Source organism: Ursus maritimus, unplaced genomic scaffold, assembly GCF_017311325.1.
Source record: "Ursus maritimus isolate PB19 unplaced genomic scaffold, ASM1731132v1 scaffold_21, whole genome shotgun sequence".
NCBI lineage: Eukaryota > Metazoa > Chordata > Mammalia > Carnivora > Ursidae > Ursus > Ursus maritimus.
The window spans coordinates 20,695,982-20,722,760 of NW_024424564.1; the positions used below are offsets into that span (position 1 = coordinate 20,695,982).

The 26,779-nt window shown below is 36.1% G+C and overlaps 2 protein-coding genes across 5 annotated transcripts in view; one reads left to right on the forward strand and one right to left on the reverse strand.

Annotated features, from left to right (window-relative positions):
* ACSS3 (acyl-CoA synthetase short chain family member 3) overlaps nt 1–15,819 on the forward strand; it is a 149,047-nt gene extending 133,228 nt beyond the window's left edge. The window contains exons 14-16 of the mRNA XM_008710354.2: nt 12,498–12,597; nt 12,687–12,862; nt 13,667–15,819. Coding sequence (XP_008708576.2) covers nt 12,498–12,597; nt 12,687–12,862; nt 13,667–13,735 — 345 coding nt within the window. The 3' untranslated portion in view covers nt 13,736–15,819. The remainder of the gene's footprint in view (nt 1–12,497; nt 12,598–12,686; nt 12,863–13,666) is intronic.
* Nucleotides 15,820–16,344: 525 nt separating this feature from the next.
* Nucleotides 16,345–26,779, reverse strand: part of PPFIA2 (PTPRF interacting protein alpha 2) — a 459,727-nt gene continuing 449,292 nt past the window's right edge. For 3 of the 4 annotated variants that reach the window (XM_008710341.2, XM_040637298.1, XM_008710342.2), the window contains 4 exons: nt 25,503–25,678; nt 24,536–24,604; nt 21,220–21,379; nt 16,345–17,867 (listed from right to left, as the gene is read on the reverse strand). In XM_008710341.2, coding sequence (XP_008708563.1) covers nt 17,842–17,867; nt 21,220–21,379; nt 24,536–24,604; nt 25,503–25,678 — 431 coding nt within the window. In that variant the 3' untranslated portion in view covers nt 16,345–17,841. Of the gene's footprint in view, nt 17,868–19,893; nt 19,986–21,219; nt 21,380–24,535; nt 24,605–25,502; nt 25,679–26,779 lie in introns of all 4 variants that reach the window. The other variant, XM_008710340.2, reaches the window with a different exon arrangement.

Consider the following 26,779-nt stretch of genomic DNA (forward strand, 5'->3'; position numbering starts at 1 on the left):
GAATAACAGTGGTGAGAACAGACACCCTTGTCTTGTTTCCGGTCTTAGGGTAAAAACATTCAGTACCTTACCATTAAGAATGATGTTTCCTATAGGTGTTTCTGTAGATAAACTTTATCAAGTTAAGATGTTCATTCTTTTCCTAATATAATAAGATTTTTAAAAATATTTCGAATGAATGCTGAATTTTGTCAAATGCTTTTTCTGCTTTTAGTGATATGATTATGTGTTTTTTAAGCCTTTTAATACATGAACTGCACTAATTAATTTTCAAATGTTCAACCTTGCATCACTGGGATAATCTTACTTGCGGTGTTTTTATGTATTGATTTTGTTTAAACATCTATAGTAATTTTCTTTGTTCTGAAGTTGGTTATGTGTGGTAATCACATAGGCATTTCATCTTTTTTGAATAGTGTTTGAATCATTTATCTTTTGCCATTCTTTCATTTGGATCATTATAGATCCATACAGATCCATCATGTGGATCATTATGCTTTCTATTGACCTCTTATAAATAGCATACATGGGTCTTACTTTTATTTTTATGCAATCTAGACAATCTTTATCTTTTAACTGATGTTTTTAGACCATTTACATTTAAATAATTCATAGATTTATATTTATGCCTATCAGCTTATTAGTTTTCTTTTTTGCCTTTTTTTCATTCCTCTTCAATACCCCTTCTCCCTTCTTTTAAGTCATTTCATTCTTTTTTTGTAGCTTCTGTTTCTTTACTGAAAACTTGTTTCCTTTCTTTCTCTTTTTTTTTTATTTTTATTTATTTATTTATTTATTTATTTATCTGACAGAGAGAGAGTACAAGCAGGAAGAGTGGCAGACAGAGGGAGAGGGAGAAGCAGACTCCCCACCAAGCAAGGAGCCCGACAGCGGGCTAGATCCAGGACACTGGGCTAGATCTCAGGGATCATGACCTTAGCCAAAGGCAGACGCTTAACCTGCTGAGCCACCCGGGCGCCCCTCTGTTTCCTTTCATTCCAAGAATGCCCATTCTTCTTGCACCATCGCTATTATTGGTTTTTTTAGATTCATCTTTGTTAATTTTATAACAATGTGCAAATGAGGTGTTATGGGTCAAAGACAGATTTCTTGATAGTAAGTGTGTCATTGCCCTCTTAGATTCTAGCCTTAGGTCCTACATAAGTGCCAGACACATCATAGATGAGAAATGAGAAAGATAACTTTGTCGGCTTATCAAGGGCAAGGAGGCATTGATCTTCCACCCCTCATCGGAAAGTCTCCTTCCTAACAGAAGGGCCTTATTCCAAACTCCAACTCTTTGAAATGTAAATAAAATCTCTCCAGGACCCAGATAGCCTTGTGTGTCTCAACTCTTACAACTTAGAAATGTTTCCAAGCTCTGAGGCTTCATCTTTTTTTGACATGTAAATACCTAGGAAGCCCCTGAGCCAGTAGGGATCTAGTCTAGTTGAGACTTTAATAATTTTGCCCTCCCAGGGAAATTAGAAAAGTTTTATTATCCTTTCAGAGCAGAGCAATTAACCTGGCAAACAGCTATAGATCAAATTCTCATGGTATTTGAATATTCTCCGGAGGCTAGAGCTTTTTATGGGAGCAATGAGGAATCCAGGAAAGTTTTATCCCTTGCCACCATTATAATAGCTGCATTCAAGTTTTTGTCTGATAATTCTAATATTTGGGTCATCTTGGCATTGGTATCTATTGATTGATACTTTTTTCTTAAGAGATGTTTAGGTTTTCCTGATTCCTTTTATGTCCAGTCACTTTAGATTTTTATCCTAGATATTTTGAATATTACCTTATGAGATTCTGGATCCTGTTTAAATCATCAGGATTTGTGTTCTTGTGATTACTTATTTTAATTAAGAACAGACCACCTGTCCCTACTCACTCTATGGACCGTGGTTGCAATGTCAATTTGATTTTCAGTCTCCCAGTGCTATTTTGGTCCACCTCACTGTGTCTCTCCCAGAGGCCAATCTGAACGTCGAGTTAAGTGCTCAGAATCTACACTGTACTGATTCTGGTTGGATTCATGCGTGCGCACATCTGGGGTAGGCTGAAGAGTTCATACGCAGATGTAAAGCATCCCTTTCTCCTACCCCTTCCTCTCCATAATCTGCTCCTCACTTTCTGATTTCCAAGGTTCCCCATGGCTGCTCTTCTGGGTAAAAAGTCGGGGCTTTGCATTCTCTGTGTTCTTATCAGGGTTCAAATATCGCATGCTCTACGTGCACGGCGTCCCTGGGCAGAGGATGAGACTGTCTCTTCGGTAGCGCTCGCTTAGTGTAGAGCTGGGCAGGTTAACAGGGATCTACTCAGGGACTGGATGGCTGCTCCTGGGGGTGGGGGTAGGGGAGTGGGAAGGGGCAAATGGCACTGAATCTTTCTAGGCTCCCATAGAGTGTGCGCGTGTGTTAGGGGCGGGGCTCCCTCAGGGTTCCGTGCCACAGGCTGCGCACCAGTAGTGGAGAAGGGGAAGGACCCAGCTCTTTTGCTGGCATTCACTCGGAGTAGGGTGTGGGGAGTCAGCAGTTGCTACAGCTCTGTAAGGAAGGAAGAAGGCCGCTGCTGCTTGGTGTTCATCTGGAGTAGGGAGGTAAAGTGAACAGGATTGTTTCCCAGATCCTTGCTCCTTTCCCTGGCCCTCTGCAAAGGCAGACATTTCTTAGGGCGTTTCTCTCCGCACTATTGGCAGCTCCACCTTTTGCGGCTACTCTAGCACCCAGGCCAGAATATATAGGAGGCAAAACAAACAAACCATAATGACAACAAAACCCAAAACCTCCAAAGAAACAAACAAAAAAGAGCGTTGTGTCTTGAGTTCTTATAATTCTAGTAGAGTCATCTGACCTGGGTTTTTAGCCCAGAGTTTTTCATTGCAATTAGTAAAAGTGATAGGATGGAACATATTTATTCCATCTTTTTCAGAACCAAACCCAGACTTATTTTTAAATGGAATAGAGCAAACTGAAGTTTAAATGAAAGGCAGTGTTTAAAAACAATTCCGTGGGATCAGAGGTGCAGAATCAACGTTTAGTTCTCCTTCCTATAAAGATGGTGACTTCTTTAAAAGTCATATTTACCTTCAGCGAAAACAAAACAGCTTAACACTTCTTGTCATGTTGGCTTTGTGTGTGTGACAACATAATATTATTTGAGTAAAAGGAAAGAATTTTATATAATATTTTGGACTAAGTGGCTTTGTGTGCTATTATAATATTATCTCATTTTTAACCTACTGTGAATTTTGTGATAACCTGAAAATGAAATTTACACTTCATGTATTTTGGTGTGTTGGCAAAAGTTGGTTCTGGTTGCATGAACTTTTCATTTCTTGCCTGTAGGAGATTACCTCTAATATTCACTTGCATTTCTGGCACAGTCAGCTAATCAAAATATGGAGATTACATATGCAAGGCTTTTATTATCAGTCAAAGTTCTTGGTTCTTTTATTTTTAGAACAAAAAGAGAAGTATCAACCTATTTAAATATATGCTTTAATATGTTTCTACTGACATCCTTCTTACTGTATGTAATCAGACAATGAGGCAGGCAGAAAGTAGGCAGTAAAATGACAAAACTGAAAAAAAAAAAAAGCATGCTAGAATCAATGGTTTCCAACAGGAATTTTGTCACTCGGTCTTGGAGTACTTATGGCTCATAATAGGACACCTGTTAGTCTTCAAGTCTTCTTGAAATGAAGTCTTCCTTTATATGAATTAAATGATTAACTCTACTATATATTTATGTCTAATAAGGAAGTTAATACCTCAGTTCATATCAGGTTGGTCTTCTTTATGTTGGCATCTGTTAGAGAGTTTTGAACTAACATTCTTTCCTGGCTTTTTCTCACCTCCTAGCAAACTTGCCTAACATTGATAATTAATGTCTATGTTTTTACATACATATTTTTATTGTTCTTACTGATGACATAACCAACTTTCATTAAAGTGCCCAAACCTTACTTTACTTGTAAATGCCTTCCAGGACTCTCACTAGGATTCTCAGTTGTCAGTTCTCAATGCTGGATTCCACTTTGAGTTTTTGAAATAGAATTTGAGGGTCTTAATTCATGGGCATCTCATCTGTAATAATTAAAAATACTGAATGTTGTTTTTATATATAGTGAAAATCTGTGTCTTTCCAGCTTTCTAAAGTAAAATATGACAAGTACATTACCTTACATAAGGCTAAATCAAATTCTATTAAAATTACTATATTAAAAACATTTCAGGAAATTGTTCTTTTCTGATCTCATCATAAAAAAATAGAGTTCTAGAATAGCTCTTATAAATTTAAGAGGATCTTATCCTTGCAGATCTCAACACATGTAAGGGCCTTCTGTAACTATTAAGTAATAATCATATCTATTTGAAAAGTTGATTAATGTTTGAGAGCCTGGCATCTAGCTAGAGACTTGGGATACTTCGGTGGTAGTTCAAAGTGTCCTTAAGAAAACTGGGTCTGAAATCTGCTAGTTCAGGTCTTATGAGCCAGAATTACTAGGAGCTAATGTGGTCCTTCTTGCTTGGTTCTCTTTCACTGTTGTGGGCAGGCTTTCATACAAAGACACCTCCAGGGAACAAATTAGGCTCCCTGGTTTCATTCTTTCACTTGTAGCTTAAGTTTCATTTTGTTAAATAATCCTACTGGTATCCTTGGGAACTTGGAAATCTGGTGTTAAAATACTGCACTTAAAATCCTAGAGCAGTGTTCATTGCAATTTCCCCTTTGGAGGGTTATTTGAACCAAAGATTCACTGTTTGTTTTCCAAGTTAGTTATTTTGTTTGCTATTTTTAGGAGTGATACCTTCAGGACTGAATATATTTCCATAAAGTGTGTATTCAACAAAGATGCCACGTAATTTCAGTTCTACCCAGCATTAAATGACTACTGGATTTAAATAGTTGTAAAATTGCTGAATATTTTCCTGAGTACAAATATGAATATTGATAATGTGGAATCTAACAGTTTCCTAGATGACTCCAATATCAGAGGGAATGAAGACGCATTTTTCCTCCCACCGCAGAGACAAACGCCTACCAGACTGGCTCCTTGCATCTTATGAAGGTGCTTGATTTAAACTAATACTTTTAAAATTAAAATACTTAAAAACATAATTGAAAAATCTGTGTAATTCAGCCCACTAAAGTCATAGACTCTTTCAAATCCATTAAAATTTACACAGAAATGACAGTATCCCCTTCAACCTATATTACAAAGCTGTAATCCTCAAGACAGTCTGGTACTGGCACAAAAACAGACACACAGATCAATGGAACAGAATAGAGAATCCAGAAATGGACCCTCAACTCTATGGTCAACTGATCTTCGACAAAGCAAGAAAGAATATCCAATGGAAAAAAGACAAGTCTCTTTAACAAATGGTGTTGGGAAAACTGGATAGCCACAAGCAGAGGAATGAAACTGGACCATTTTCTTAACACCACACACAAAAATAGGCCCCAAATGGATGAAAGACCTAAATGTGAGACAGGAATCCACCAAAATCCTAGAGCAGAACACAGGCAGCAACCTCTTTGACCTCGGCTGCAGCAATTTCTTGCTAGACAGGTCTCCAGAGGCAAGGGAAACAATGGCAAAAATGAACTATTGAGACTTCATCAAGATAAAAAGCTTCTGCACAGCAAAGGAAACAGTCAACAAACTTAAAACGCAACCTACAGTAAGGGAGAAGATATTCACAAATGACATATTAGATAAAGGGCTAGTATGCAAGATCTATAAATAACTTATCAAACTCAACACCCAAAGAACAAATAATCCAATCGAGAAAAGGGCACAAGACATGAACAGACATTTCTCCAAAGACATTCGGATGGCCAGCAGACACGTGAAAAAATGCTCTATGTCACTCGGCATCAGGGAAATACAAATCAAAACCACAATGAGATACCACCTCACACCAGTCAGAATGGCTAAAATTAACAAACAGGAAATGACAGATGTTGGCAAGGGTGAGGAGAAGGGGGAACCATCTTACATTGTTGGTGGGAATGCAAGCTGGTGCAGCCACTCTGGAAAACAGTATGGAGGTTCCTCAAAAAGTTGAAAATAGAGCTTCTCTACAACCCAGCAATTGCACTACTAGGTATCTACCCCTAGGATACAAATGTAGTGATCCAAAGGGTCACCTACACCCCAATGTTTATAGCAGCAATGTCCACAATAGCCAAACTATGGAAAGAGCCCGGATGTCCATCAACAGATGAATGGATAAAGATGTGGGGTGTGGGTGGGTGTGTATGTGTGTGTGTGTATATGTGAAACTCTGATGGAATACTACTCAGCCATCAAATAATGAGATCTTGCCTTTGTAATGACGTGGATGGAACTAGAGGGTAAGCACAGTAAGTCAGTCGGAGAAAGACAATTATCATATGATCTCTCTCAGATGTGGAATTTAAGAAACAAAAGCATAGGATCATAGGGGAAGGGAGGGAAAAATAAAACTAGATGAAATCAGAGAGGGAGGCAAACCATAAGAGACTCTTAATCATAGGAAACAAACTAAGGGTTGCTGGAGTGGAGGGGGGTTGGGGGATAGGGTAACTGGGTGATGGACATTAAGGAGGGCATGTGATATAATGAGCACTGGGTATTATATAAGACTGATGAATCACTGAACTCTACCACTGAAACTAATAATACACTATATTAATGTATTAATTATATGTTAATTTAAGTTAAAAAATTTAAAAAGACAGTGGAAAATGCTATCAGATTTGAGTGGGAAATGATTTTAAATAATAGTTCTGCATATAGTTAATCTATCAAATTTGACAAATAAATACATTTTAAAGATATAAGGACAAAGAAGATTTACAAATCATCCCTACCCACTATGAATAAATGATGCTTGGAATATTACAAAATGTGAAAAAAATGCAAGAGAAATAATACCATAAGACAAGAAGGCATCATCCTGAGTATGAACTACAAGGATGGTCCTCCACCTTGTACAAACATTAGAATCACATCTGGAGCTCTTAAAAGTACTACTATCCAAAGGAGAAGATCATCTGGGATGCTGGTAATATTCTATTTCTTGGGCTATAAGTACACAGATATGTTCACTTTGCAATGTTTAATCACAAAAAATACATATGCCCAATTTCCACCCCAGACTTACTAAACCAGAAAATCAGGGGGTTGAGTCCAAATGCAGGCATTTTTTAAAAGCTCCTTTGGTTATTATAATTTGCTTCCAAAATGGAACCACTGCCCCCAAAAGAAGCTAAAATGCAAATAAATTTTTTGTGACCCCATAATAGAGATTGTTAATCATGCTCCTTATTTCATAGTATATTAAAAACCCTCTCGTTTTATTCATTTTTTAATTGATGCATTCCTTTATTGTCACCTCTTACTCTTATTCTCCATTCTTCCCCAAACCATGCTTTTGTGTTTAGTGTATATCCTTTTGTTTGTATGTTTTTCATCAAATATATATTGTGTGTGTTTGCAATTTTAACTGATTTAAAAGGTATTTTGTTCGATAGCTTATGCTGTTACTTGAGATACCTACTGTCCAATATGATAAATCAAGAACTAGAACAGTAGTTTAACAATCTATTATATAATGTTTAACACCAAAATGAACTACAAAACAAAAACTATTTTTAAAATATTTAATTTTAGAGAAAAAAAAACTGATCAAGGAAATAGAGGTCTTTCTTTTTATGAGACATTAATTTTCAAGATGACTTCTTTTTCAGAAAGATCAAATTATTTTACTTCGGGGGGGCATGTAGTACCACTGTGGCCCATTGTAAGTAATACATGTTTAGTTACTATTCTGCTTGTAAAATTTTGAGTATTATAAAACTTTTGGTTTCAAAAAAAAAAAAAAAAATGACAGTACCCCAGAAACAACAAACGACAAGCATTTACCAGGCCTGTTACCCTGTAGTCTCTATTACCCTATTATCTATATTTATACAGATATTCCTCAACTTGAGAAAGAGGTTACATCTTGCTTAACCCTATCGTAAATTGAAAATACCATAAACTGAAAATGCATTTAATACACCTAAGCTGCCAAACATCATAACTTAGCCTACCCTACCTTAAATATGCTCAGAACAGCCACATTAGCCTACAGCTGGGCAAAATCATCTAACACAAAGAAGACTTTATAATAAAGTGTTGAATATCTCATGTAATTGATTGAATGAAAAACAGAATGGTTGTGCAGGTACGGAGTGGTTCTAAGTGTATCAGTTTACTGGGTAATCACTGACTGGGAGCCCAGTCCCAGTATCACAAGAAAGGATTTTGTACTGCATATGGCTAGCCTGAAAAAAGACCAAAATTCAAGATTTGACGTATAGTTTCTCCTGAACATGTATCGCATTCACACCATCCTGAAGACAAAAAGTCATAAGTTGGAATCGTTGCGCACTTTTGGCGAGACAGTTACCTCTCAGGTTGTATCGTTTTTTCAGTTCTTGACTGCCAGTTAATCACGGATGCTTTATGGATTTGTATGTGGAGGAAATATATGAAAGTGGCTTTTGATATTTTTACCCCTGTAGGACATTTGTTCGGCTTCTGTCCCTTAAATGTTGCCAAGACATACTCTGATGCTTTCCTTGTTAATGATTCAGTTGTTGAAATCGTAATTTGGCATGTAACTATTATTTGTGGAGCCAACATAGAAAACTGTCTCTCTCCCTTTATGGCATCTTTTTAATGCTGATAGATTAATATAATATTTTATCCACTATAATAATGAACCTCATTTACAGATGACATAAAGTTCTGGTAAATGATTATGTTGTTCACAGATGTTTCAGATTCTGTTGACTACTAGGCAAAAAATGTGAAACTGTGAACTCTGATATTGTAGAGAACTGTGTTATATATTACTTCTGAGTTTAAAATACTCTGCCTGGGGGCGCCTGGGTGGCTCAGTCGTTAAGCATCTGCCCTCGGCTCAGGGCGTGGGATCGAGCCCCATATCAGGCTCCTCTGCTGGGAGCCTGCTTCTTCCTCTCCCACTCCCCCTGCCTGTGTTCCCTCTCTCGCTGGCTCTCTGTCAAATAAATAGATAAAATTTAAAAATAAATAAATAAAAATACTCTGCCCATGTGGAAAACCAGTCAGCATTTTCCCATCCACTTCTAAGCATACTAACACTGAGGATGGAAACATGGCGAAATTAAAACAACAAGGTGAAAGAAGGGCAGACTAGAAGATCTGGTGTTTGATTTAGTTAGAATTATAGTTATACTGGTTAGGTGACAAAATACCTGGATGATCAATTTTTTTAAATAGTAATTTGAACAGACACTGGCATTTTAAAAACTAAGGTAGAGAGGCTCATGGCACCAGTGAAAACTCTTATAATAAATTTTTTTTTTTTTTTTGACAATCAAAACTCTGGTTAGATAGGTAAAAGTTTTTCTCTACCCATAAAGGGCATCCTAAATCAGAATTCTAGCTTTGGGCCTACCAAGTCTCTACCCTATCTGCTATAGACAAAATATTCTCTTCCAAAGACTGTGACTGACTATACCAGTATAAATCTCTGGCAATAAAATTTGTCTCTAAGCATATGGACCTAAACCATAAATAAAATCTTAACAAATGGGAAAGCTGTTGAAAGCACTTTGAGAGTTCAAATTGAAGCACTGGAAGGAGATAGTGTTGTATGGTTTGTGTAGTTGGTGTTTTGCAGAAGCTTTTTAATGAGGCCCAACTAATGGAAGATGAGGTGCACATCTCTGTCTCAGCAATGAAGTTAATAAAATGTATAGCACAAAAATCATTTATTTAGTACATACTATCCTCAGCAGTATGAGAGTCAAAAACTATGTGGACGGCAACTCTTACAACTCAGTCCTTCAGTGTGGATGGTAACAAGAGGATATAGGAGATGTTGATGTCTCCGTTTCATTAGGGGCTGTGTAAGGCAGTGCACGGAGTTTGTACCAAACAGTCTGGTAGTTCACCGAGTCTTCCAGGAGCTCAGAGAAGAGCCAGCTCATTTTCAACTTGGCATAATTAAAAGAAAGAATTCATGGAAACTTTGGGGACTTGAAAGTGGCACGTCCTAGATTGTGTTGGTTTTTCTCCTATCTCTCTGGCTGTGCCTTGCATGTAGCCTAGATGTTGGCGTTCCTTGAAGTTTTCACTCCTCTCACTGCTTTCCCCTTAAATAATCTAACCTATGTCTATAGCTTTTATTACCATCTACACATTTAATGATATTCAAATGTGCACCTCCAGATGAAGACTCCCATCAGATTCAACTGCCCCGACTCAAGATATCTCAAAGGTGCTTCCATGGAACATCTCCAAGACTTAATACATGGTCATTCCTTCCAAGTGTAGCCGTCACTAGTATTTTCTGGCTAAGAAAATGGCACCATTATCCAATCAGCTGTTCAAACCAAAAAAACACAGAATCATCCTTAACTTCTCTACCTTCTTCTTGCACCATCCAATTTATCCAATGGTCTACTATGGCAGCCTCATGGGCGATTTCAACAAACTGTAATACTCACCCTTAACGATGTTTATTTGTTCTCCACAATGAACCCAAAGTAAAGTTTGTTTTTCAAAATACACTCTGAAGTAAAAGAAGCCAGACTGAAAAGACTACATACTCAGGATTCCAGCATTCTGAAAAAGGACTTTGGAGACTCTGAGAAGATCAGTGTTTGCCAAGGGCTAGCAGGAAGTAAGAATATATAAGCAGAGCACAGGAGCTTTTTTTAGGGCAGTGAAACTAGTCTGTAAAATGTAATATAATGGTGGACACGTCATAAAACCCATAGAATGTATAACACCAAGTGTGAACTCTAATGCAGACTACAGACTAAAGTGAGAATGACATGTTGATGTTGGTTCGTCAGTTCTAACAAATTCACCACTCTGGTGAAGGATTTTGAGAGCGGGGGAGGCAGCACATATATGGGGGCAGGATATATGTGACAATTCTCCATGCTTTCCACTCAATTTCGCTGTGAATCTAAAACTACTCCAAAAAATAAAGTCTATTAAAGAAAATCTTGTATCTCAACTCCCGAAAGTGCTTTATTGCCTTTCCAGTGTTACTAAAATAAATTGGAAATCCTTAGCACAGCCCCTCTCTACCTCTGCTCTTTCTTTTCCTCTGCTCCTTTCTCAGTCTTGCTCTCTGCTTTCCTGCCACATTAATCTCTTTCAGGTTTGAATGGTTTGTGCCAAGTCCTTCCTCAGGGCTTTGCCCCCCCCCCCCCCCTTGCCTAATCATCCTCTACTCATCCTGTAGACCTGAGCTCATTGTCGCCTCCTGAAGTCTTCTCTGAGACTGGTATTTATCCTTCTGCATTTGTCATGTATTTCCTTAGAAAAACCCAGGGTTTTGGGGGGCTGCTTTTGCTATGGCTTTCATACAAAAACGAGGCTAGTCCTCCAGAGCCTTTATCACTTTTATATTTAGACATTCATAATAAAAAGTACTCGTGATTGTTTATTAATATTGCCTTCGTCCATTAGACTGTAGGCACCCCGAGACAGTGCTCCACCTGTTTTTGCTCACCACTGAGCCTAGTGCTGTGGTTGGAACAGAGAAGGATTTAGTAACCATTTGTTGAAAGAATAAGAAGTGCCAAATGAGCTGTTTGCCCACTGTTTTCTCTAGCTATTAGAGATCTGCAGTCACTGAAAGACCAATCACTGTCTCAGAAGAGGACATTTTGAACAATCATTTTTAAAAGTACCATCACGGCAGAAATGTTTTTTAACCCTAAGCTTCTGTATTTCATGTGGTTACTCTGTGGGTTCTTGTGATTCCAGATAGATCGCTGCTTTGTTCTTTAAGATATTTAGAGCTTAGGGTAAGAAGTATGAAAATGATTCCCTGACAGGGGTGATTATCTGATGTCAGGGCTTCATGCCATGCCCAACCTTTTCTTTCAAGTCAGAAAATCCTCTCTGGATGGGTGGTCACTCAACAAAAGAAATGCTCTGTTCATTGCTCAGTAACAGATACAGAAATAAAATCACTGTTTAGTCATGGGGCTGCCTTGGATTTCTCTGGACAGTATGCTTATGGTAGCCAGCACTAAAGCCCAATCACCATGAGGTCATCTGTTTTCGGATGTCCATTGCAATTTGTTCCCATGGAGTATCCACTGCATAGTTGCCCCGACTTCATTAATGAACAAGTGAGATGAAGAAACAATTCCCTTACAGGTAAACAAAGCAATTTGTCTTAATTACAGTTAGCCTTCAGTGACTACCACGGGGGTCCTAACAATTCACTCACCCCAGTTATAATGATAGGAATTGTGAATCAGTGGTAATTTCCACACAGGCAGCTGTAGGTTTTAGGTTTTGACTTCTCTGACATGTATCTTTCTCCCCATGGAAATACATACATACACACATACATACATACATACGTGTGTGTATACATATATATATTCTTATATATGTACACATATATTTTCTAAATTAATGCTTTTCCTTATTACAGTCAGTCCTTTCCCATGGCACTGTGGCCGACTGCGCTGTTGTTGGCAAGGAAGATCCTTTGAAAGGTCATGTCCCCTTAGCACTCTGCGTGTTGAGAAAAGGTGAGAAATCTTTGTCCTCCCTGAGTGTTTGGGCCCTGAATGATTAATGAAGGTTAATTCAGTGCTTATCATCTGAACTTTCTCCCTAGATATAAATACAACAGAGGAACAAGTCTTGGAAGAAATTATAAACCATGTTAGACAGAGCATTGGCCCTGTGGCTGCTTTTCGAAATGTAGTGTTTGTCAAACAGTTACCCAAAACGAGGTCTGGCAAAATTCCCCGGTCAGCTCTGTCTGCCCTTGTCAACGGCAAGCCGTATAAGGTAAATTATCAAAAATGTTTAATGCCAGTTTCTGAAACTTTTCTCCCCATTTCTTTGGCATTAACATTTTTTTAATGTTAAGGGGGAAACTGCACATCCACTCTCTAGGAATGAGGATTGTGGAAACACAGAGTAATTAACACCATATGCTTCGAGATTATAGGTACCAGTGTATGGAAGTACTTTTACTATTAGTAAAAATGTCACTTACATTCAAACAACTTGTGGGAACTCATTCTTACTGAATTAAAGACACAACTTCCTTCATTGTGGTCATTAATGTCTATTACTGAATGAGAAAGTGAACAACCGAGGCTGGTTATACATGCTTGAACAGTTCTAACTGATGCATATATGCTAATTATTTCTCCTGCTTGGAGTGAAAATTGTTTTGGCAAGCATCAGGCTAAGTCAAGTGTATATATTCTTTAAATTTTTTTGCACTTTATACATGCAGAGATATACATGTCTTTAATCCTCAAGATCTCACAGAAGGTGATGCCGCAGTAAACTGTAGTTGTAAATGCAAAAAAAAATTCTAGAGAGGCACATAGAAAGGCTCATTAGAGCAATTCTAGAGAAAGTACCACTTAGGACCTATAGTTTTGCTAACTGAACAGTTTATCACTCTAGGAGACTATATATACATTCTCAAATGTTAAATTTGGTGTCCCCTTTCTTTGAATGTTTCTATGTGCTTTTTATAAGAAAATGGGGATACGGTATTGCAGGTAATTGTTTAATTATAGAGAGATGGAAGGGGTTCAAGGAAGAGCATTCATCTGACTTGTATTTTCTTTCCAGATAACACCTACGATTGAAGACCCCAGCATTTTTGGGCACATAGAAGAAGTGCTGAAGCAGTCATCATGACTTTTGTTTCTTAATTTTGAGTCCATTTGAATCAATTTTCTAATTGGAGTCAAATTTTTGGAATTATTTCCCATAAATACTTAAATAGAAATTACTTGCAAACTGAAATATGAATTGTAAAGCTTGGTCTAAGAAACAGTACTTGAGGACTAGTGAAAGACCTGTGCCTTCTGTCTGATTAGACCCAATTGGCATCTTTTTAAGTTGCCTATAACACGGCTCCTTATAGGTTGTCTAGCACTTTAAGAAAAATATATCTAATGTATGATTTTTAAAAATTGACCCCCCCAAATATTTTAATTGAAAGAGACACATTAATATAGAGCTACTTCCTGAAATGAGGAATCTGTAGCTTTGACCACAAACCTAAAACTCAAGTTGAAGTCAGAAAATAATTATAATTTTTCTTACAGAAATTCTGAATATTTTCTAATATTCTTGAGATGTCCCCATGCATGGTTATTTTAAATGAAATCGATTAACATGGGAGGTCTTAGGTAATCATCTAGACCGCTGATTTTCTGGATAGGAGGATCTGTCTCGTCATACATTTCCTGAGGGAAGGTTGGATACCAGAGTACAGCTCTGCCTTAGGTCATTTGTACTTAGTCAAGGGAAATCACATGCCTGACAGATCCTAGAGGTCATTTAATCCAATCTCTTTGTCATGGAGATGAGAGCTGTTTGGAGTTCCTCCTGTCTCAGGTTCTTAGTTGACCGTACACTTAATGATTCCAGCTTCCTATAAAAACAAACAAATGACACACAAATGGGGTAAAACTGACAAGGAAAGTTCTTAAGGAAGAAATGTGAAACTTTATACATTGTGCTAGAGACCAGGAGTTTTTAAGAAACCCCAAATCTAGATTTTTATGTGAAATCTCGAATTTTTAAACAATAACTCACTAAAAAAATATTGTGACATCCAAACACATCTTTCCATTTAATCTTATAGAAAATGATTGAGAAATTAAGAAAAGTAATTGAAAACGAGTCTTTGTTACTAAGCTTATGGTAATGTGCCAATTAGCCAGAGTAGCTTGATATAGATTGTTAAATGTGTGATTTACTTAGGATTACTTGGGATTCTATATGATATCAGTTATCAAAGAATACATTTAAATAAAAAAATATACCATGCCCACTGAGTCTTTGATGGTGCTCAAAGTATTTCCCAATCTTTCAGTCCATTAGGAACATTACTTCTAAGAGCAGCCGTCCTAACGTAATAGTCTGGGCACATGAAATGTATGTGAGAGATAACACGTAAGAGCTTATTTACTTGTTTGTTTCATAAAAATTACAACCAGTATAAGACATTCTGAAAATGATAGCTTTTTTTGGACCATAGGCTGTATAAATAAATGGCTTCTCAAAGGAAAGTCCTATTTGCTTCAATCGGCTTCTTGATTGTTACACCTGAAAAAATATAGTCAGCTAACCATTCTTTTTAATTATTTTAGTAGCCTGAATTAAACCAACTAGACAGACATTCAACTTATAATTTGAAGCCGTCGGTTCCTTAAAGTGACTCTTCTATTGGGTACATTTTACTCATAATCACAACTGTAATCTTAACGAATAATACATTTTTAATGTTTAAAATGTATTACCTTATTTTTTCATATAAGATTCAGTTAATTTGAAATGGCAAATTCTTTGGCAGAATGCATATCATCGTTCATTTGCAAAAGGTATAAACAAAGGCATGTGTGAAGGGTACATCTGTAGAATCTCTTGCACATTTTTCCTGTAAATCAATTCTGAAGGGACACGTTAGCAATCAGGCTTGAGTTATTTTCCAGTTGAGTGGGATTGGAAAACAGTGCATGAGCCTGGACAGGAAGTACTGTTACTTTCATGTGACTGAAAGTGGGGCAAGAAAGATACACCTGAATTGTTGATTGCCTAAAATCTGGGAGGAAAAAAAAAAAGAATTTTCTTTTTCATACTTACCATAACGCACTTTCACTAGATTGTACCTAAAATATTCTGGATTAAATGTATATTTAAAAATAACAATACAATGTTACTAAAAATATAATCTTATTTAAATGTGCTGAAATAAAGTCCACATGGCCTTCTTTTGATATCTTCATGGAATTTTTTACTGTAAGACATTGGAAAGATTTAAAGATGTTCTTTTAAAATCTATGCAAAAGTGTTTTCCAATTGAGTTATTTTGCTCAAGACGATACATTAAATATATAAAAATTAGATCTGCTTTACATTTCAAGAGGACTTTTATTTATATAAAATTGTATTTGAGAAGGCTCTCATCGTTACAAATGTCAAAATTCATAAGTTGATAGATGGTCAGAAGGAAAAATACTGAGATTCTGAGCTTATTAATCCATTAAATGGAGTTTAGAATCTGGCAGAAATTATACGTTGAGTATTTTATACTTTTTTTGAGGAAATAGGTAGAATCTTTTTATCTCTATACATTAGACTCTATTATAGATAGAGTATATATAATATATATAATATATATATAATATCATAGTTTCTATATTACATTTCACTTCCTTAAGTCAAGATCCCCATGATCAGATGAGCTTAGAAAGCTCTTTCCCATTGTTTCTGCTTGGGCAACATTTCTAGAAAATTTAAAATCACCTTCATAAGCAAGTTTAGTGCTCCCTCTTGTGGCAGACTCACTGTTGAAGATAAATATTAGATTGAGAGTCACTAAAAGGAAAATTTGCATTATGGTTTAAGTAAATTGTTAAACATTACGTGACTAGAAAACAAAGATTAAACAGAGAACTGGAAGTATTTTTTTTTTTATTGACAATGGAGAGGGTTCTGTTACCATTACCTTTTGACTGAATCTGTTAAACAAAAATAGACATCAAAACAAATGTAATGTACGTGCAAACATAGCAAATTAAATACAAAAAGGAAATTACTAATGACAGGTCTTGCGCTTCATAAGATCAAGCAGCAGAAAATCAGCAGTTAGATAAATGGTATTATTAAATAGGTTTTACTTTGAAATCTCCCATATAAACAAAGAATAAACAACAGTAACACCACCAAATAAAGCCACAGGGAAGAGATTACTCTTCTATACTTTTATACACTATATATGTTAATCATTCTGTCTTTCATTTATTTCCTCTGATAAAGACTGACTTCAGGGAAGTCGCAACAAGGCCATCTTGGCTAGAAGCTTATAACATTACACAAGTCTGGCTAATGCCCTGTTACACTGACAAAAGGGAAAGGTTTCTGGGTTTTGTCTTTTTTTTTTTTTTTCAATGGAAATGAGCCTCAGACTCTGCAGTGGTTGACATTCACTGAACAGCGCTGGCTGGCGGTTCAAGATATCTGATGAACATGTGGTTCTTTGTAAAGAAGTTTTTTTTCTTTTTTTTCTTGGTCCACAGGTAACAAGAGAAGATAATGTTTATTCCTTATAAATTTTTTTTTTAATAATTGCTTTTGACTCCTGTAAACAGTTTAGCTCTGTTTTGTATTGAAAAGGAGATCGAGCCATCACAGTGCTATTTCTAAAGATATAGGACATCCCTGATTGCCTTTGAAAGATTATTTTTGGCTCCAGTTCCAGGTTAAATCATTCCTTTTTACATGATCAGAGGCAGGTTTTCAGCTTTAAGTATTGACAGACTTGAAGGAGAAACATATCGATTTGACTGTTACAATTCAAAAACTGTAAAAATGGTGCAATGGTAAAATACAAACAGTACTTGGAATTGTCAAATGTTTGCACTCGAGACTCCATGAACCATATATTTTATTTTTTTTAAAAATCATATTTATATCCATTTACATAAGACTTACACATTTAAAAAGAAATACACAGTAATACATAAATGCCTAGTATATTACAATAAAACATGAAAAAACAAGTGGCTCCATTTCATAAAAGCATCTGTTGTACAGAATTTATGATGTGGATGGTGCTTATTATTCAAATGACTTAAGCATTTTCTTACAATTGTAGTAAACTAATCAAACTTAGTATCTGACTCCCCCCAGATCACATTTTCAGCTTGATAAGCCATTACTTATGGTTGTGTCCTTAGAATTCAGTCTTCACAAAGGTTTTCACTGTTCGTCTTCTGAGATGGTAGTGCACTTTAGGTAGAGTAGACGGAAAAGACATCTAAAATATTTAATGCACAGCGTTAGTCTACCGACAGCTCCCAGCTTGGACAATCCCCCTCTGACACCATTGGTGATCTCCATGCAGCCTGCCTACGTCTGCCCTGGGAGTCCGTGGACAGGATGCCAGCTAGGATCTGACCGAGAGCTTAGGTAATTAACATTTGCTCTTGCCGGATTTTGTGCAGGCCAACTTAGTAAATGATGAGATTCGCTCAAGTTTGCGGAAAGCATGGCGGTAAATAGAAACAAAGGTATTCACAGAAAATGTGAGCAGTCCTTTTGAAAAATTTAGAGCTTGCTCATCAGTGAGTTTGGTTGAGTTGACCTATGCATGGAAGAGAGTCATATTCTAGTTCATATCTTTCAGAGCTCTTAAAAAGACACCTTTGTTTAATTGTGATGAAAACAATGGTAATAAATGACGTATGTTAAAGGATCTGTATCAGAGCTGTGGCATCACTGATTCTTTCCTGTCATAAGGAACTTAGGAAAAGCTCACAATTTCTTTTCCTGACACAAATGCAACACTAAATGATATGTTCTGAATTCTCTTAATAACAAAAGTGCTAACAGAAATTGGTTGTCCTAGATTAGGTTGTTGTAAATAAATACCTTTACCTCATTTAATGGTGAAAACTAGGAAATGTGAACTAGAATGCCATGCACAAAATACAGACTGCAAATAGTTAAAGAGTAATTCTACCCATCAGTCAGGAACTAAGAAGCAAGCACTACTCAACATATTAAATGGTCATTTGTAAATTAGTGAAGTATTCAGTTCCTGGGGAAATTATCATGTTATGTGTAGAAGCTATTACAAACAGTATTTTGGAAAGCCTCTTATTTAGCCAAATCATTACATACTTTAGATCATGCCTAATTAGATGCCAAATTGTATACCATAATTAAATTTTTAATGTTAGGTTTTACATTCTGAAATTAAATCTCTTATCAGAAAGCTTTTTGTTTTATCAGCAGCTTCAAACAGTGACCCAAATAAGGCAGCATACCAGCTCCCATATTAGGCCCCAAAGACCAACAATAAATTGCATGGAGCTTTTAGTTCAAGGCAATGAATAAAGAGCACAAGATGAGCTGTTCCTCTGCCTGTAACTGCTTCCTCTCCCCACCCCTGTGCACACATCGGCTTCTAAATATGGCTCTAAACATATGTTTCTAAAATATTAATTTATTATAAATGGTAAATATTTTGGTAAAACTCAGTTTTAGCTTAAAAAAGTTTCATGAGCACTTGAAATTTATAATCCAGGAAATCAGTCTAACTACCGACAGCTTTTCAGTCAAACTCCATTTATATATGGACTTGGAAGTAGATTCCATCAGGTAGGTATTTCTCTTAATACAGATGCTTGCTACCTTACCATTATTTATGAAGGTTTTGTCCTATTTGCCATTCTTATAATTTCACTTTGTTCCTACCCTGTAAGCCCCAGCTACTTAAAACTCATATTTGTTCTCAACAAATATAAATCGCATCGATGAAAAACAACATGCTAAAAGTTCAAAATTTTCAGTTATCCTTTTGTTTTTAATAATAAATCACCTCTAAGTCATTTTCCTGCCTCTGCTACCATTTGACTCTGTGTACCTACTAGAATCACTCTCTGCTTACTTCAGCTTCCCCTACCTAAAATATTCACTTAGAAGTGTGTTATTCTGAAAGTGCCGAACTGTCCTCCGTAAAATGCTAGGTGCGTCCACATATAATGCTACTCCAAAGTAGGTGACGGTGGCCGGGGCTGCGACCTGCTGATGTGTAATAAGAGAGTGACAGGCCTCCAACGGCGGGACCTCACATCAATCGGAGCGGGCACAGGGTGATCAGAAAGACTAGATTAAGAGCTACGATATTAAGGTTTGTCTTCTACCTTCTAGCAATCAGAAAGGGTTATCTCCCTTCTGGACTGCTAGGCCATCCCAAAGAGTATCGTGTATATTTACTAGTCTATGTAGGTCCCGCTTTTGGGTTGTTTGGTGTTTGTCAGCCAAGGAAAGCTACTCACAGCAAGTCAGTGCTGCCTCCTTTGAGTGGCGTGTCAACATGAGTATGTGCGAACAGTGGAGTTGTCTAACCTCTGCAGTCTTGATGAAGCAACTGCAAACGGAGAAAAGTGCTTTAGAGGAACTTAGATGGTCGAGCACAAAATCTCAGATGAGAAAGACGATCCCCTGCGTAAAGGGATCCTGAACATATCAGTAGACCTTCTTTCTTTCAGACATAAGCCACTCATATCCCTTCCCACTAGACCAAGTTACTAATGAAAATTCATTCCACTGTGATTCAGCTGTGCTTTCGAGTTGTTGTGTATTCCTTCTTAGACGAAGCCTGTAACAAAAGCAGCTCCCCACGGTGCTTCTGTTTTTGAAGCAAAGGTTGCTCCCAAAGAATTCAGTATAGTGGATTTTTTTCTCCAAGTATTGAAGAGCTTCTTCACTAATTTTAATCACATTAAATTCCTCATGAATTTTGTTAAAATGTTCCATAATATTAACAAGTTAGAAGACATGTAGATCAGAGATCATGGTTTAAATTGGAACTAATTTTAAGGGCCATGATAGCTATAACCTTGAAAAGAAATAATGACTCTAGGCAATTGTCTTAATAAAGAGAGTGGGACTATATATATATATATATATATATATATATATATATATTTTTATGCCTAACAAATAGAAATAACTTTGTGACTACTATTTCAAAGTGGTCTCGCCTTCAGAATGGCTGTTTTCCTTTGTGAAGTATGTAACACAAGTCTAATGTCCACAGAAGGAAATAATACTAACTGGGAAATTACTATTGGCTTTGTGTTTGTTTAATTCTCTTCTCATAGTTGTGCTTGTTTATTTAAGGCCTTCTGCCTTGGTCAGAGGTGAAAATATCTGAATAGTCTGGGTTTCTAAGACAAAATATAAAACTCACAATATTCAAACACGTAGGGTGACCACACAGTTAATTTCCATCCACTAAGGACCATTAGTCCAAATCCAACCTCTAACTAAAGAAATTACTTTGAGAATAGAAGAGTAAAGAAACACAAATCATGCAGATGAGTATTGTTCTTCCTAGATGTGGACATTAGCCAAAATTGTCCTTTTAAGGATTTTCTAAATTCTTTTTAAAAATGTGAACGAGGTGCCATGGGTTCATGCATTAGCCATTTACAAGAGTCTGGTTTTTGATGAAAGCAAAGTAAACTTCAAGCAGAGCAAACCAACTTAAGAATTCCAGAAAGCTATGCAAGGTCAGAGAATGATACTAGCATTTGCTAAACTGTTTTTTTTTCTTTCTTTTTTTTTATTTTATAAGCAGAAATGCAAAACTACTGTACCATCTGTTGTCATTTTCCTCGATTGCCCAGATGTTGTGGTTAACCTGAATCCAGCCGGCAGTGTTTCTGAGGACCCAGGCATCATGCTGATTCCATGTACCTCACGGGGGGGAAACTGTCTTCTCCATGTTGACCCGCGCCTGAAATTCTTGTCATCACTCTGCCAATACAAAATTATAATTTGATGCGATAACAAGTAAACTAGTCCAGGTACTTAAAACTGTGTGCTTAGAAACATGTAGTTTTGATGATTTATATTCAGTCTGTAAAGCATACATATGGAATATTGTGCTTTATTCTGAGTGTTCTACTGATTCCAAAATGATAACACACAGATTTGCAACAGAAACATTTTTATAAAAATGGTCCTGTGACTTCAAATCTAAGATTTGTTATCTACAAAAGTAAATAGTTTTGAAAATCTAAAGTGAAACCCCAAAAATTTTCTCTGAAAAGAATATTAGCTATTCTTTGTTACACTTCAATCCAAACTCATTTTACTGTATGAGATGACATATTTAGTTTAACAAGTGTTAGCCAAACTGCATTTGCCTCACAAATTTGAAGAACCACTTTATAAATTTTACTTTTATGTAAACAAGAGAAAGGGGCAAGCTATATTTGATATAGCCTGGATCATATGAGATACTATAGCCTATAGTTTGTGTAAGAAACTCTAAATTTGTCATTTGTCAGATTTCAGCTGATACTGAATTAACCTGTAGTTTACTGAAAAACCTGTGCAGCCCGGAAACTATCCTTTTAATAAATCCATGTGCTCCTTAGATGCCACTAAAAGCATATTATAATTCTGGTTGCTGTTTTACAAGTGTTAATTCTCGTTGCTGATTCTGTTATATCATAATGATACATTCTCTTCCCTCTCTGTGCATACACAAAGTGTCTGCTCAGATACAATGAACTTTCTCTAAATTCGTAAGGAGTGATATGTAACCTAATGTCTAACTAGTATTGTTCTTTATTAAACACAAATTATTCTTTGTGTCAAATTCTAAGGAATATATTAATCATCATACATAGATCTTATCTTCTTTTATCATTAAGTTTCTTATGTAGGCAATGGCTGTCTATTCCCTGAAGTTACAGCTCAGTATGTGGTGCTGACCCTCCTAGCCCAGGTGACTTCATTTTGGCGTATGGAATAATAGATCAATATTTAGCTCAAATTATCATCGTTATAAATGAGTAAAATATAAGGTATTCTTCATCATAGATTGCTAATTTAATTGACATTCAGAGTCATTTTGGAAAAGAAAATAATTTATGAAATTTTATACACACACACACACACACACACACACACACACAATGTATCCATTTGCTACTACTGTATCCATTGTTCTACTAGAATCCTTTTTATCCAAATCTAAATTTTGGTTAGATTAGGTAGCCATTTTACAATTTAAGAGATGTCTGCTTGTCCTTTTTCTTAGCTGCCAGGTTCCACATGGTCCTAGAATTCCAAATGTTTATAAATAAAGAAAAGGAACAGAATTTCACAGTTGTGGCCTCTCTGATTTCTTGAATTTTGACACAGTTGTTGCATAAAGATAGATATTCTTAGTTCTACTAAACACTACATTACATTGTAGGGATATACAATTCCTATAAATGTATGGGTTAAGGACTGAAAAATAAGCAAGCTGAGGATTTAAATAATGACTCCTTTTGCTCTTTTAATTCGGTGTTACAGCAGAAAGTTAATAGGACCTACAAGCGACAACATCAGAGGAAAAAGTTTCCATGAGGCGAGGTTAAAAGATACCCACTTAATTGAAGTCCAAGTCTATAGAAGCACATGAGCACTTCTCAAATTCTTTTAGTGGAAGCTGAATGTCATCAGCCCCAGAAACAAGTACGCTCTGGTTCTGGGTAAGTTGTTTAGCTATTTTTGTTCACACTCAAAAAAATAAAAAACAAAACAAAACAAAAAACAACAAAAAACTAGGACAAAAGAGACTACAGGTTTTGAGTAATAAAATCATGTGCCATGTTTTTAACAATAAGAAAAAGATGCAGCATACCTTAAAGGCAGATAGTCACATTCCATTTAGACCTTTCTGCTTATTTATTACTTTCAGAAAGCAACACTAACTCTCTACCTGGCTCCTTTGGGTCAATCCACATTTTAAAATATAGCAATAGGACAGATCTTTAATAATTTTTATTAAAATTCCTTTTGCAATTTTAAAGCAAGGAGAATAACTGTGTTCAAAAGGACGTAGGGTTTATGTAGACTATCTTTTTGATTCAACAATTAAGAATAAGGACTAAAAAGACTATCAAACAACTTATAAAATTAAAATCAGTTAAGTATTAACTGGGTTTTAAAAATATGAATCATTATCGTGATTGGATAGGACTTTGAATTTGCAGGAAGTTGGCTGAGGTCAAGTCTGTAGAGCTAATCTGTCTATAACCTCTTCTGCAAAGGAAAGCCTGGGTTTTATAAACCCAAGATCATCAGTCCTGCCCATCTGAATGTGGAATAACTGCCTCATTTTAGGATTTGCTGGGTTCATTCACAAATTATTTTAATCAGCTTTTCTCTATAGCCAAGAAACATTATGCATCTCTGCATTTTCCACGTCATATTCACATTCTCTTCTTACTTCTTCCAGAAAGACCCTGTAAAAAACTCAAAAGGACTGTTAAAGTCCACAGCATCTATAAATGCAGAGTTCGCCAATGCCCCTGTATTCCTTATCTCAGGAGACTACTGACACGCTTATTGTTTTCCAAATAATTTTAACATGCATATATGATGTTTGGGATTCTTGCATTCCATATAACTTTCAACTCCTATGACTGTCAAACTGTTTTTCATATGTTTTTAAGGAAAACTCAATATTGCTATCTAAAATAATGAAAAGCTTCCCATTTACTGAAAGCAAGTTTTCTCTTCATTTTAATATCCTAAAATTTCCTGTGAAGATATACTGATATTTAAGAAATAAGCACACTCCTTATTAAAAAGCTGAATTTATCAGGATTAGTGTTATCATTGCTTTTTTTTTTAAATGTCACTCAACATAATTTTACAGTCACAGCTCATGAAAGAGCCTGTTTCCAAATTACTTCTTCATGTTCCTAACTGCTGATATGATATTTATGAATTCATAAAGGTTTTTCCAAAACCAAATGAGTCATAAAATGTAATACTTAAGAACAATACTGGGGAAGCTTCTATATTCTATCCAGGGGACAAGCATCTGATTAATTTTTGAGCACTACTCCTTGAAAGACGCTTTACTTGTACTCTGAGATCCCTTGTGAATGATACAGAAGGACTTACTTCGTCTAGTCGCCGTTCAGTTCCCAGAGCCAGGAGGTTATTGTATTCCCTTTCAAGAATCTGCCTTGCCTGTCGACATCAAAGTACAGTTATCATTGCTGAAGTTGCATTTTATTTTAACAATCTTAGAGATTACATTCGAGAAAACATTACAAATCCTATTTTATTTATGGGGGCTTAAGTTTTTAGTCCTCCATGTCTGTGAGCCATTGTAAGTTTTAGTTATAAACATAAGGCAGGGCAATTTTCTTTAGTTTATGGACAATGGAGAGATAGTCTCGCATACATGTCTGAGGTCAAGGGGCACTGACCTCACTTTGTTACTTTAGTCCAACTGAAAATTTTATATAAACTTTGCAATATATAAAAACAAAATAAAAAGTGAAGTTGACTGCCAAATTTTTATCACATCTACGCATGATATTTATCACATCTATTCTTAAACCTGGCCAATGATCATTATTTCGGGGAAACTTGAGATAATTAGAATTCCTATACCCTATCTCTGGATATCTGATTTCTTAGTCCTGTGATGAAGCTTGCAGGCTTTCTTTTAAGTTTTTAAGGAACTCTGATGATTTCAAATAATTATCCTGGCTGGGGAATCAGTGGCATCCTCATTGCTAAGTGTCTAATTCAGACATGTAAATAGAAATGAACGCCTCTCAGGGAGGCAGAGACTGAAAGCCATCTGCCAGGGATATCGTTTTGGGAAATCTGGCATTCAGGTGGAAGGCTGGACTACATAACCTCTAAATCCCTTTTCCTGCTTAATTTTATGATTTTGTTTTGGCTAGAAATCCAGTGGCTTCTAATTAAAACCCCAATGACAAATTTCAAAGGTTGAGCTGAGCTAACTTGCATTAGGAATCATGAATACACAGCCGACTTTTGTTTTTTCTCTAAAAGTTTAGTTTATCGTTATATGAATTAGGACACAGTACAACTACAGCATAAAGAGGCTTGCCTGGGTGTTCTGTGTGGGAATCTGCAGTAATAAAGCTAAGCTGCTGTAGTCAAAGTTCTCATCCAGGGCTATAAGTGAGCCATGCACACCACTTTCAAGAATATTATTTGCATATTCTCGAAGTCCAATTGCTTGTATCCAGCGAATAACTCGATCATTGCTCCACACCAACACATCTAGGAAAAGAGGTGTTATCATTTTAGGCGGCAGTATTTTGCATGATATACAAACCCACTGGCTGAAATGAGCCACAGGTGTCTGGCCAAGTCAGAATTTATGCCGATTTCTTTATCCGCTCGCTGCTGCACCTGCCCCCTCGTGCTGCACGTATTTACCGTTCCCATAACTCACCTATGCTACTTATAGCCTAGGGGAAAAAAAAGTTGTCATTTGAAGAGTGCTCGTTATCACTGAAAAGGACTGCCATCCTCCAAAACGCAATGTCTCAAAGTGTTTCCTGTTTCATTCTAGAGCTCTAGGGGTCTGTCTGAAGTTCAGTGATTTTACCACCAGATGGGGACATTTCTCATTTGTGTCTTGATCCACAGCTATTCAGTAAAGATGGCAAAATGAGAAGCTAATATGGTTCTTCATCATTGTTTTTTAACCATTAAATACTGCATATGGACTAGAGATACTTTATTCTTTTTTTTTACCTGAAGCAATAAATCCAAGAACAGAACAGTAAGATAGAAAGGGGATTCCATAGTTTGCTACTTATCCCACTACTTTGTCAATTCATTATTTTTCAATCACATACTAATGCAAAAATCAAGCATTCAGTCAAGTCACAAGTTGTTTTTCCTTTTAGGTTGAAAAGTAGTATTTTACTGAGGGATAAAACACTTTGAATTTTACTTTCTAAAACTAAAATCTTCAGAGAAAAATGTCATATATGCCTTTCCTTAGACCAAAACATATTAAAGTATATTTTATCTTTTATTTTTTCCATTTCTTCTCATTATGAGTTGATAGTATTCTACATAAAAACCAGTAAAATAGAAGAACCAGAATGTTCTACAAAAAAGAAAGAATGTTAAGGAACTTACAAGGGAATGTAAAAAAATGAAAACTTTTTTCCCCCTAATCCTGTAGAAAGGGAAATGAAGCTCATAATTTACTATTACAGTAAAAGTTGTTTTCCTGTCAATCTTTTTTCTTTTTGAATGAAACATATAGCTTTTCCAGAAAAAAAAAGTATATATATTATATATATATAAGTATAAAAAAAGTATATATATTATATATATTTATAATATAAGTATAAAAAAGTATAT